Source organism: Eublepharis macularius, chromosome 18 (assembly GCF_028583425.1).
Source record: "Eublepharis macularius isolate TG4126 chromosome 18, MPM_Emac_v1.0, whole genome shotgun sequence".
NCBI lineage: Eukaryota > Metazoa > Chordata > Lepidosauria > Squamata > Eublepharidae > Eublepharis > Eublepharis macularius.
In genome coordinates, this window is record NC_072807.1 from 9,285,010 (window position 1) to 9,298,143 (window position 13,134).

Sequence of the window (13,134 nt, forward strand, 5' to 3'; positions counted from 1 at the left end):
ACTCCTTCATTTCCCACAGGAGGTGACAGACGGTCCTGTAATTTGGTTGCATGCGCTCGGCTGAAGCAACACCTGCCTCCATCCCGAGGGACCAGGAAGGGCTCATCCCAAACCAACAAAGAGCCAGAGACAAATCTGAAGCCCACACAAGAAAGAAAGAAAGAAAGAAAGAAAGAAAGAAAGAAAGAAAGAAAGAAAGAAAGAAAGAAAGAAAGAAAGAAAGAAAGAAAGAAAGAAAGAAAGAAAGAAAGAAAGAAAGAAAGAAAGAAAGAAAGAAAGCCTTTTTGTTGACAGATGCTGAAAGAGCAAAGGAAAATGTATCTTAAAATTCCCAAAGCTTGCACATTGTGTTATTTGGGCTGGTCTTAAGAAAAGATATTAAAGGCTTTTTGCTTTTGTTATGGGCCAGCATGGCTACCCACATTTTTTTCTGCATCCAGTATATAACTCTTAAGTATGCAAAGGGACCTTGTTAATTGAGTCTCATATTTGATAGACAAGCAAGAAAGAGGGAGAAAGGATGGATGCAACACAGAAAGAAGGCTCAGAAAAAGCAGGAGAGTAGAGGAGATCGATCAAGAAAATGAGATAATCTCAAATATCTATTCATGGCAATATCCCGGGGAAGCCCCTCTTCGGTGCCGCTCCCCTATGAAACACAAAGAGCCCAGTTCTTCCCTCGTCAGTGAGAATGAAGCTGAGGTATTGCAGAAAAGCATCTCAGGGTCTCCCCAACCTGTCCAAGGTGCCTTGTTGAATTATTCATTCATACAATTCAATCCAGCCAGGCATTGGAGAGGAAGCGGCTGAAGATACGGAGGAACAAGCACCGTCCTGGTTAAGGCAGGCTGGGCTCTGAGCGATGCTCCTTGTGGAGTGAGTTGATCCCATTGCAGGTGCAAAGGGACAGGCGGGTAGCAAAATGACTCACATCCACGCGCTGGTTAAGTGTTGGCACGTTTTCGCAGATGGATTAATGTCTTAAAATCAACAGCACAATACCTCGGTAATGCTGGGAGGGGGGCAATAGGTGCATTTTTGGTAAATTTCTCTTGCTTGATGTGGTCCGGTTGCAAAAACAAGAGACAGGACTTCATTTTTTAAAAAACAAAAGAGTTGAAAGTTTGAAAGTAGAATAGGTGACTTACCTTACAGGACCCCTAAACTGGGGGCCACAGATGGAGAGCAGCTATCATTATCCAGTATAGTAAAGAGTCCAGTAGCACCTTTAAAACTAACCAACTTTATCATAGTGCATCTGACAAAGAGAGCTGTGGCTCTCAAAAGCTTATGCTGCAAAACAGTTGGTTAGTCTTAAAAGTGCTACTGGACTCTTTACTATTTTGCAACCACAGACTAACACGGCTAACTCCTCTGGATCTATCATTATCCAGGAATCTTTCACCCCTGCCCTCAATGCAGATTAATGCTGACGTCCAGTCTGTTCCTTTCATTGGAATTTAGGGATAGATTAGGTTATAGGGATACTCAAGCATCGGCTTGGGATCCACCTGTGGCTCTTCCACGTGCCACCTATGGTTCTTCTGAGCACATTTGCAAATGTGGCACCTGAATCACATTTCAGGAAAGTGGGCAAGATCCTTGCCCGATGGGACTTGTGGTTCCTACCACGAAACATCCACTGGTGGGTGAATGAGTAAGCTGCAAGTCCCCTGGAGTGCAGGCTTCGTGGCTGGGATAGAAGTCAATGTGGCTCTTTTGGTTTGTGATCATTGCAAACGTGGATTTCTGCAAGCCACAGGATGGGTATCACGAGATGAAGCATTCTACTCATTTTCTGGCTGCCTAGTTCATTCGTGGATTCCCTCTCTGAGCTGGCAGGAGTGGTCTCAAGCTTGGTGCTGGAAATCCCTGACTGATTATTCTGGGAGACTTCGACATGAATGCCAAGGGCACCCTGGCTGAGCCAGCTTAGGATCTCAGGTCCTCCTTGGCTATTCTGGGTCTTGGCCAAAGTCACGAAAAAGGACATCCTGTGGACTTCATCCTCTGCGCTGAACTGCTGTGGGCTGAGCTGCTTTGGGACTTGGAGGTTCAGCTTGTGCTGTGGTTCAACCACTGGTGAACATGGCGCCAACCCTCCGCAAGAGTGCGGAAGCCAATTAAAATGGTCCATCCACAGAGAATCCAACTGGATTCCAGAATACTCTGGGGGATTTTAGGACCCTGATGGCAGCTTCCTGGAACCTCCCAGAAACTGTTGACAGATTGCCTGCTTCCTGAAATCCTCTTCTGCCCTTGAGGAGGCATCTGGCACTGCACATCACACAAGCTGGCTGACTGGAAGAGGGCTGGGAGATGGCTAGAGTGGCATTGGCAAAAATATGAGTGAAGCTAAAAGAGTATGCGGTAGAGCCCATTGGAAGGCCTATAAGGTGTGACAGTGGCTAAGAAAGCAAACTTCTTTGCTACACTACTGTGTTGGCTAGAGGACTTGGAGGGCACTGCATTTACCAGATTTGATGGGGTCCAGCTAACCCTTGCTATTTCAGTTAGGAGTAAGATACCAGCATTATTGGTGGAGAAGTAAGTTAAGATGGCTGCAAAAAAGTTTTCATCTATCTTCATTTAGCCCAGGGGATGGTACATTCACCTGATCAATCTGGCCACGTGGATCCGTGTCATGGAAGTCACAAAGCTAGATTACTGTAATGCATTTTTCATAGGTCCGCCCTTGAAGACAGTGTTGAAACTCCAGCTGGAACAGTTTGTTTCTTATCGGGAGCTAGGCAGAGTGCACACACTGTGCCCATTTTGCAGTTGATTCATTAGCTCTTAGTCGGTTTCCAGGTTCAACTGAAGGTGCCGACCATTGCCTATGTATGTGAGGGGCCACCTTTCCAAATCTCTGCTGTGTCAGGCTTACTCATCTGAGCAAAATCTTCTGAAAGTGCCAGTCTACAAGCGAGTAAGATTAGTTGCTGCCTGTACCTGAGTGTGCTCAGTTGTGGCTCCCACCTGGTGGGAATGGCGCACCTGATGAGGGCAGGAAGGTGCCCACAATTGTGTTATTCTGCAGAAAGTGTCAAACAGAGGGCACCCATAGAGGGCACTGTTCATTGGGGCTGTGGAAATTGGGACCATCATCTGAGTTTTATGATTGAACTGTATGTTATGTTTTTAATGTAAATTTTAATGTATCTTTTAATATATTGTTCTCCGCTCTGAGCCCATTCACAAGGAGAGGGGGCTAAAATCCAAGCCAGCCAGCCAGCTCTAACAAAGCTAACAGAATTGTTGGTTTAATTGCCCTTTTCCTCTCCCTTCATACGGCATTGTTTTTTGGATGTATTACACTGTCTAGGCTTTGTTCTGTAACTGTGAAGTCGAGTTTATCGAATGCACTTTACTGTTTTTACTCCACTGTTCCTGAATGGTTGGATCCTGTTCTGTTGAATTGTCTATTGTATCTACCAAACTGGTGGGAGGTTTTTTTGCATTGCTTTGGAATTCTGTAACCCTCCCCGAGTCATGGAACGAAAAGTGACTTTGATGATGATGCCAGGAAGGGCTTTGGATGTGACAGGCACAGCCTTGAATAGCCCAGTCAATGAACAAATGGGGTCTAGGCCCACCCTAGCCCACCCACCCACCCCCCGCCCCCGTTTCACCTTTCTGGAATCTTCCAGCATGCTTCTTTTGTTTTTCTGATTTTCCTGGTAGAACCCCTCTGCCTCCCAACAGGTAGGTATTCAACAGGTAATTCCCCCCCCCAATCCCAAATCTTTCCACCCCTGAAAAGCTGACCTCCAGCCTTCCCTGCTGCTGTTAAAGACACAACTGAACCGCTCAGGCACAAACCAAAGACGCCCTGCTCTTTCCACACCGGCCACCTTTACTACCCACAGACCAGAAAGGTGCTGATGTGGTGCCCACCTCCTTCAGCCCCCCTCCTGCCTCATCTGGAGCATTGCAGGCCAGACAACATCTGGTTGGCAGAGCTTGTTGTCTTGAGAAGAGCTTGGCTGGCTCAGAGCAACAGGTGGGGAAGCAGACTTAACCCCCCCACCTTAAACTTCTTCAGTTTAATAGCCGCAGCCATCCATGTCAGATTCATTTGTAAGGAGCTAAAAACCCAGCCAGGTTACAGTAGCTGATTGGATCATGCCCACAAAGTGTACGGCCCGGCTGGGTAAATATATCCACTAGGATTAGAAGATGATTTTGTATTCATTTGAAATTTTTCTCCCTTTCTTGACTGCAGTGATTTACCAAGCAAGTCAGTAAAAAATGGATCCCATGTGCTTGTGAATTCAGCAGTTGTACCATCCCGCCTGCTCTTGCTACAGCCATATGACCGCCCCCCCCCCCATATGTCCCTTTGCTCTGAACTTTTGTTCCCTATTCTAACAGTGGAATTCTAAGCAGAGTCTAAGCCCATTGATTTCAATGGGTTTAGACTGGAATAACTCTGTTTAGGATTTCAATGTAAATCTCAGAACCCTTTCCTGGAATAGAATGGGACTTACTTCAGAATAGACCCATGTCTATTCTTCGTTGGAATACTCTGTAATTTTTTTCTTTTTAAAATTTCTGTGTTGTTAATCTGTGATTTCTTTAAATCTTGTTAAACGGACTTTTTTATTGACTTATAGGGAGTTTTTGCTTGTTTTGTTTTCCGCCCTTCAGTTCTAGTCCCACAACATAGTTTCATTAGAGATCTTAGCTGTCTGATTGAATTGACCATATTTTGTAATCTGCCCCAAGTCTCAGTGAGAAAACGGGCTCTAAATGAAGTTCTCCTCCTTCCTCCTCCTTCTCGAGGCCCTGCGTCGTAAGGCAGGACATAAATGTTTTATACCAATAAGCACATAAAGGAATAAACCGATTCGAAGGATGAAATTTTAAGCCAACTAAGGTGACAGCTCTAGTTGATGAGGGCAGAGCGAGCGATGTTCATGTAACAGTTCATACATGCACTCAGCAATGGGGAAAGACAAGGATCAGGGAGATACGTGCCCTGTCTCTTTTTAAAGAGAATCTGGCCAGAACGAGAGTCTCCGTGGTTGACCATCTTTTATTGAACTCATCTGTGATGTGTCTCAGACTCACAGGATCTCTTCAGGTTCAAGGCTTTTTGGCTCATCTCTTTATACTTTCAGCCCCCTGTACCTTGGTGAGTTGATGTCTCCCAGCTACTGACCCCAGCTCACATTTTCTAGTCTTCCCCCATCTCCCAGCATGGAGGCCTCACCTCTGGCCTTAATTCTTTCACCCACCTCTTATCTCGCATTCTGTCCTCTCTGCTTCCCTCCTTTAAAGGTAATCATGGACTTCCGACATTTTTCTTGTTTGCTTTTTCTCAACTGGCCTGTTACACTTGCTATTATTCCAGTGCCCAGTTTCTTGTTAAAGCTATCAGGTAGGGCAGGCATGCTTTAAATGGCTTTAAATAGCTTCACTCGCATACACACGGATTTGCACATCTTCCTGAATCTACTCCGCTTATTGATGGAACTTTCAGGACATGAACAATAGCCACAAAAAAATGGAAGTACAGGAGAGAATATGGAAATACAGGAAGTATGAGAACAGTGTGTGCCTGCGGCATCTTGGAAAACTCCAGTTCACCCCTGTGATCTCCAATTTGAATAACCTGCCATGTGGAAGCCCTGTCATTGCTGTGCGTTATCTGCAGCCACATCAGCAACAGGAAAAGCACGCAAGCCTGTCCCTGTGTAGAAACCACTCTAGTGTTGGGTAGCTAAGTGTTTTCTGCCCCAGCAATCAGCAAGACCTCCCCTTCAAATGAGACCAGGGCCACAAACTCATTAGACGATAACAACAACATCATTCGATTTATATACTGCCCTTCAGGACAACTTAATGCCCACTCAGAGCAGTTTACAAAGCATGTCGTTATTATCCCCACTACATGCTCAGACACCATTGCCACCATTTGTGGGGATGATACTAGCCTTTCTTAAAGAGCTATATATAAAATTATTCAAACTGGAGAATCACAGGGGTGATGTGGTATTTTCCAAGATGCCACAACATGCACAGAATATAGTATATATATATATATCACCCTGGTAGTGATATACTATTGTAATAATATATTTCCCAGGTGCTGCAGATTCTCAACTTTCTTTGTTAAAAAAGCAAGTCTCTATCCCCTTCTGTTGTGAAGATATTCCATTTTCCTTCTATCTTCACAAGGGAAGGGGCTAGAGCCTTTGAATTCTGAATTTTCCCATTGAGCCATTCAGGCTTTACTGTGATCTTTCCCAAAACAAAGCAGGGTTGAGAAAAATCAGGAAAAACTGGGGAAATACTGGAGGGGGGGACCATGCATCCTAACAGCATTCAGCCGGGGCAGCTAACCTGTCCAGCAATAGCCTTGATGCTATAACGATGCAACCGGCCTCCAGCACTTCATCCCAATTGAAAGCCACCACGGTGCAGCAGTTAGAGTGCTGGGCTAAGATGTGGGGGGACCAGGTTTGAATCCCATCATTCATGGAAGCCTGACCCTACCCTGTGCTACCTGCCTTGCAGGGATGATATGGGGAAGTTTAAATGGAGAAGAGAAGGCCGTTGGGGAGAAGAACAAGGTATAAATACCTAAATAAAGATACAACAACCGAATTTCAGAGTGGCTAAGGAGGCAAGCTAACATGTAAGTGCATATTTATAAATTGGGGTGTATGAGTGTAAGAGATTGCGCAAATATAGCATCGACACAGCGTCATTTCATAGGGCTCTACAGAGATGACAAAGGGCACAATGTAGAAACCATGAGAAATGATTATTATCTGCAAGCTCTATTCGTTGCAATGGAACCTGCCTGGGAGATGAACCAATGGATATTCTTGGAACACTACAGAGTATGTATGGAGATTTTCGGGTTCCACTTCAAGGGAAGATTAAAAGGGGGACACAGGGAAAAAACGGCTTTATTGGATACTTTTATTTATATGCAAAACAGTGCACCATTCATGAGATATGAAAACTGCTCCTGATAGAAACCAGATTCTTCTATTTTCACTACAAAATATTGCCTTATACAAAGCAACATACACACACAAAAAACCCTGAAAAAGACTAAAATCTTTGGATAACAGATGTATTCTCTTTTTTCCCCATTCTCTAAAACACACCTTTTGTTTCGAGAGATTCACAGCAAAAAAGAGCATGAAACATTTTCTGGTTGTACATTTTTTTGGTTGTCAAAAAGGAAAGTAGTCCTGGTTTTTTTCCCCTTAAAAAAAATATTGTAAAAACTCACACACATACGCACACACTCACAGACAGACAAAACTACTTCCCTTATAAATAGTTTGCAAAATACTTTTGAAAGACAGAATTACAGCTCATAACGACAACAACACGAATTAAAAATAACCCAACAAACCAAATCGAGCTTCAAGTGAAGTGCTAGTATTTTGAATCCACACACCAAAGAAAGGAAAAATCTCAAGGACAAAGTCGGAATATATAAAATACGCTTAGAAACAGGGAAGAAGTGCAATAAACCAGAGCCCAAAAGAAACCGACAGGCAGCTCCCCAGGCAAACACTTCCAAAGTCAAACAATTATTCCACCGAAAAAGAGAAATGTAAACACGCGACTATCGAAAACCGGTTGGCACAAAGTCCTTACTGCAACATGATCACCACTCTCCAAAATTAAAAAATAGCCTCAGTGGGAAAAAATAAATAAATAATCGACTCCTTCTACCTTAAATTAAAAAATAAATAGTTATTTGGAACGTCACTCCCGGGTCACATGTTTAAGGGCACAAGGAAATGAGCGTTGCTTTGCTTTTGGATCTTGAGAAAGGGGCACTTGATGCAGCCTGCCGCCGAAGGAGGAGGAGTGGGGGGAAAGAGGAGACACGCACCTTCCTTCCTCGCCAGGGTCTCCTCGCAGCTGCTGGGGGCATTTCAAGCTTCTGGGGAGGGCCCGACTCGGGAAAGCCCTTTAAGGCACCAGCTGAAAGCCAAGGCATCTCTGCCCAGCTCCTGTCCTGTCGGGATTTCAGTGATCCGCTGCCAGGGGAGAGGGCAGCCCCGGGGCTGGGGGGAGGGCGGCAGGAGCCGGGCAAGGGGAGGCAGCCGTCAGGCAAAGCCGCGCCAGGCAGACCCCATGCAGGAGGTGCCCGCTGCCAGCCCCGGTGCCCGCCGGCCCCTGGGCGCAGGTGCCTGTGTGTGTAGGGGGTTCCCGGCTAGACGTCGAGGACGTGGTTGAGATAGGAGATGTAGCAGATGGCCAGGCGCAGGATCTCGATCTTGGAGAGCTTCTTGTCGGGCGGCAGGGTGGGCAGCAGCTTGCGCAGCTCGGCGAAGGCCAGGTTGAAGGCCTCCACGCGGATGCGCTCGCGGGTGGCGTGGGCCGAGCGGTACTTGGCCGTGGCGCGGCGGCGGCGGCGCTTCTCCTCGCGGCTTAGCGGCTGCGGCGGGTGCGGCGGCGGGCGGGCCTCGCCGTCGGGCGCCTCCAAGTCCGAGGCGCAGCAGCTGCGCAGGCCGCGCGCCTCCAGCGACTCCGGGTCCGACGGCGCCGACGAGGGCTGGTCCGAGTCCGCCGCCTGGTCCGGGCTCAGCATCATCTGCGGGGGACAAGAAGCCCGTCAGCGCCGCCCGCGCCGCCGCCCCCCCCCCGGCTCCGCGGCCTCCAGCCCGCCCGGGCCGCGGCGCCTGGCTGCCTCGCTCGCCGGAGCTCGCGGCGGGCCCCGCCCGAAGGACGCCGGCCTGCAACGAACGGGCGGCCCGCGCGCGGGACTGAGGCCGGCGGAGCCCCTCGTCGGCCAGGGCCGGAGGCGAGCCGCTCCCCCGAGGCCCGGCGAGCCGCTTCGGAGCGCGCCCGGGGGGCCACGATGCGCGCCAGGCGAGCCGGGCCTGCCGCTGGCCGGACGGATTCTCGGCGGCCGCGCCTCCCTGCTTTCGCCGGCCCGGGCAGCAGGCCCCGAGGGGGAGGCTCCCGTTGCCCCCGGCCCCGAGCGCGACCCAGGAGGCGCCCCGGGGATCGGGCCCCGCCGTCGGGAGGAGCGCCGCGGGCGGAGGACGCGCCTGGGTGGCCCGGCGGGGCGCGCAGAGGGAGGCGGCGGCGGGCCGGGGTGCCCGGGGCGAGGCGGCCGCCTCTCCAGCCCGGCCCGCGGCCTCCGCCCGCCCGCGCTCGGCCCGGAGGCCGCCTTTCGTTGAGGGCGCGCACGGCGCGTCCCTGCTGGAGGGGCGCGGAAGGGCTCCGGCGTTGCTCCGCCCGTCTTGAGAACGGGCGCCCGGGGCTGCGTCCTTCCGCCTCCGCCCCGGGCCGGGCCCCAGAGCCGCAGCGGCCCCGGGCGCGCCCAAGGAAGGCAGCGCTGCCCCGTCCGCACCCGGCGCGGCGCTTCGGCTCGGGGCCTGGCGGCCGGTCCCTTACCTTTCGGGAGGCCCGGCTGGCCGCGCCGCGCCCCGAGCGCTCCTGCGCCTCAGCGACGGGGCCCGGCGGGGATCATCGCGCGTCTGCAGCAAAGGCGGCGAAGCGGCGCGCTAGACGTCGCCCCGGGTCGTCTCCGTCGCCGGGCTGGGCGAGCCACGGAGGCGGGTGGCGTGGCCGGCCCTCGAAGCCATGGCGCGCCTCCTCGGCCGGGGCTCGCCCGCCCGCCCCACAACAAAAGCGGCCCGGCCCGCTCCGGAGTGGCTCCGCTTCGTCGCCGGCCGCCCGGCCCGGCTCGGCCCGGCCCCGCCGGCCTTTTGTTCGGGCGCGCCTCCTGCGGGTCCCGCGCAGCTCGAGCCGGGGGAGCCGCGCCCGGGTGCCGCCTGGTTCCTCTGGGTCTCTCCGGAGAAGCTGGAAGAAGATATAGAGGCGGCGGGGGCGGCGGCAGGCTTCCCCCCGCCGCGGCTGCCGAGTGGCCGATCCCATTGGACGGCGCGCCAGGCGCCCGGCGCTTAATTGGACTTGACATCTGGCACCGGGCGGCGGGCGGGGGGAGAAGCAGCTCCGCCGCCCCGATCAGGCTCCGCCAGCCGCGCCGGCGGGGGTGCCCACGGGGGGGACACGCTGCCCGTTCACACGTGCAGGCACAGGACTCGCGTGCGCGAAGCAGCCGCTGCCCGCAGCGCACCGCCTTTCGGCCCCTGAAATATTAAGGCAGGAGGAAGGGATCGGCGCCTCCTGGGGTGCGGCCCCACCACACCTCCCAGGAGATTTGGGGGGCGGGGCGGCGAGGCCAGGCAGGCTTCCTTACCTCTGAGTAAACCCGTGCAGGTGAAAGTCTCTAGCACCGCAGTCAAGCCGCAAGTTCAGGCTCGCTGGCATCGGCTCCGGCCCAGCTCCCTGCAACGGGGGAGGGGCTTGAAGAGGCAGCAGCCCCCCTCTTTTCCCTGTACCCAAAGATTCGGTGAAGCAGGGCCTTTGAGCTGGCTCCCTTCATCTCCATGCCCATCCCTAACCTCCTTCACAAGGTTGTTGAGCGCCAGGGTGAAAATAGAAAAGAGTCCAGCAGCACCTTTAAGACTAACCAACTTTACTGTAGCATAGCATAAGCTTTCGAGAACCACAGCTCTCTTCGTCAGATGGGGTGAAAATGGCTCACCAGTGGCAAGATGCCCCTTGGTCTGGGTGGGGAGGGCTGCTGCCGCCTTTGCGTCTCGTGATGCGTTTGCTTTTTGAAATCTCAAGCAGGTCTTCTTACAGTGCAATCCTAAGCAATGTTCCTCCAGTCTACGCCCACTGATTTCATTGGGCTTAGGGTGGTGTAAATCTGTTTAGGATTGCAATGCTGGTGCGCTTCCCAGGTGAAGTCCGGAATGTTGGACTCAGGCAGCTTCTTGGATGTGGTCAAGCAAATTAGAACACGGAGCAGCTCTAACCTGAGTATGTTTCCTTGGATGCAAGTCCCACTGGATTCAACGGGAGTTGCTCCCGAGTTGTGTGTGTGAGAGAATGCTTCATTTACACCCTGCCTTTCTCTCCAGTGTGGACCCCAAAGGGACTTACATTCTTTTCCATTACTCCATTTTATCCTGATAACAAGCCAGTGCGGTTGGCTAGGCTGGAAAAGAGGGGCTGACTCCAGTTCACCCAGCAAGCTTCCATCGCAGAGCAGGGATTCGCACCTGGGTCGCCAAGATCCTGGTCCAACCACCTCACCAAACTGACTCTCAGGCATTATATAATGCATGTATAAAATATATAATATGAATAATATAAATGTGTATGCTTTTAAGTGGATTTTAATATTTGTTTTTAATTGTTGGTTTAACATGGGTATTGTTTTCAAAGTTGATTTTAATGTCTTTTTATCGTTTGTCCTCTTGAGGACCCTAATAAATAAAGTAATGAAATGTTTTTACTGGTGTTGGCTGGCTTTGGGGGGGTTGCAGTTGGAGCATACATTTACATAGATGCTTCTTAAAAATATAGTTTTTGCATAGAAATTAGACTGGACTGTAGGAAAATAGCATTGCCCTCGTTCAAAAGGTTTTATGCACTTTCCATAGATCGCACAGTAGCCTCAAAGGCTTGATGTCTCGGCTCCCTTGGTGGAACTCAGGCTGTGGGTGGTTTGCTTGCTCGTCCACTCCTACAATCACTGCAGAATTAGGGGGCAGCCCTGGACTTTCTTTGCAAAATAAGCTGCCACCCATTTGCAAGAGGGGACCTCCACAGGTCTGTTTGTTTTTGTCACAGCATCTGTTGGAAGCAACCTACAATGTGATTTTCAAAAAACTTTGCCAGGTACTTGGGTTTTGTGGGTAAACATGGGCAGCTCTAATTATTTTCATCATTAATCAACACACACGTAAAGTTCAAGCCATGCTAAATCCCTGAAAAATCTGAAATGGGACATTTGTCTTGCCTGTGTCACAGGGGACATACTGAATACACTTAAATGACAAAGGTAATGTGTAAGGAACAAAGATGACAGTATGTTTATATTCAAAGTACAGCCAACACCCCAGCAAGGCAGGCCACAGGGAAACCGAATCTTAAACTGTGGGGATTCTTTCATCCTGCACGAATCAGCCCTGGTGGATCCAAGAACAGACACTTGCTTTGTGACCGTTCTGTTCCTTTTAGCTGTGTGACTTTTAGGGTGTGTTGTGAAAGTTTCTTGAGTAGTGGGAACGAAGGGTAAATAATCTCAGCAAGCCATTCTCTGAAAAGGTGGTGTGATTAGAACACATTAGGTGACCGATCTCGATGTGTTCATTGCAGATCCATTAAAAGAACGAATCAATGCAACTGGTATGACTTGGACATCGCACACCTGGGAATCTCAAACCTAGACCCTAAAATTGCAGAGGAAACCCCTTCCAGCCTGTTTTCCTTGGGAGGTGGACTACAAAGCCAGGCAAGAGCAGAATAATGTGAATATAATTCCATTTATAAAAATGTTGACTCAAACGGTGTCACAAAATAAAACCAGTTCATTAACCGGGGGAGGGGGGGCAGAGTATGCAATGAGGATTTGTCCTGACTGCTGTTGTCAAAGCTGGAATTTAGATTTGAAGTGTCAATCATACAGTCATTTGCCATGAGATCCCAGGAGAAACGATGCCTTGCTGACAGGCATGGTACAGATCCGTCGTCAGATACCCAACAGTTCTTAAACCAGATGAAATGGATTTATGCAAAACCAATTTCCATATGATTAGCAGCCCAGCCATGTGATTCTTCTCCTCTGAAGCATCTTCAAAAGTATCACATGTCAAGTTGAACAGCATCTAATTGGATGATTGCACAGTAGTCATCTATCTATCTATCTATCTATCTATCTATCTATCTATCTATCTATCTATCTATCTATCTATCTATCTATCTATCTATCTATCATCTATCTATCTATCTATCTATCTATCTATCTATCTATCTATCTATCTATCTATCTATCTATCTATCTATCTATCTATCTATCTATCTATCTATCTATCTATCTATCTATCTATCGCTGCATGATGATTATAGATTGCTAACACCATGGACTTCCCTATCCCTCCTCGTACTATTACTATCTGCACAGAGTGAGAATTCTCAAATGACCCGAGCCAAGAATAGCCGGACTCAGGAGCATTTTAGTGTAACCACAGTAAGTACATTGCTGTATTTTAATGTGCAATTAAATAAAAGGGATAACATAAACTGAAATGTCAAAACAGAGACATTTTCACTTGAGGGTACAATATATTT

The 13,134-nt window shown here is 49.8% G+C and overlaps 1 protein-coding gene across 1 annotated transcript; it reads right to left on the reverse strand.

Moving 5' to 3' along the window:
• Positions 1-6,925: 6,925 nt before the first annotated feature.
• NHLH2 (nescient helix-loop-helix 2) lies at positions 6,926-9,678 on the reverse strand. The gene is made up of 2 exons (XM_055002856.1): positions 9,382-9,678; positions 6,926-8,572 (listed from the first exon to the last, which is right to left on the reverse strand). The coding sequence occupies exon 2, from the start codon at positions 8,570-8,572 to the stop codon at positions 8,192-8,194; it is 381 nt and encodes a 126-aa protein (XP_054858831.1). The 5' UTR covers positions 9,382-9,678; the 3' UTR covers positions 6,926-8,191.
• Between the last annotated feature and the right edge of the window lie 3,456 nt (positions 9,679-13,134).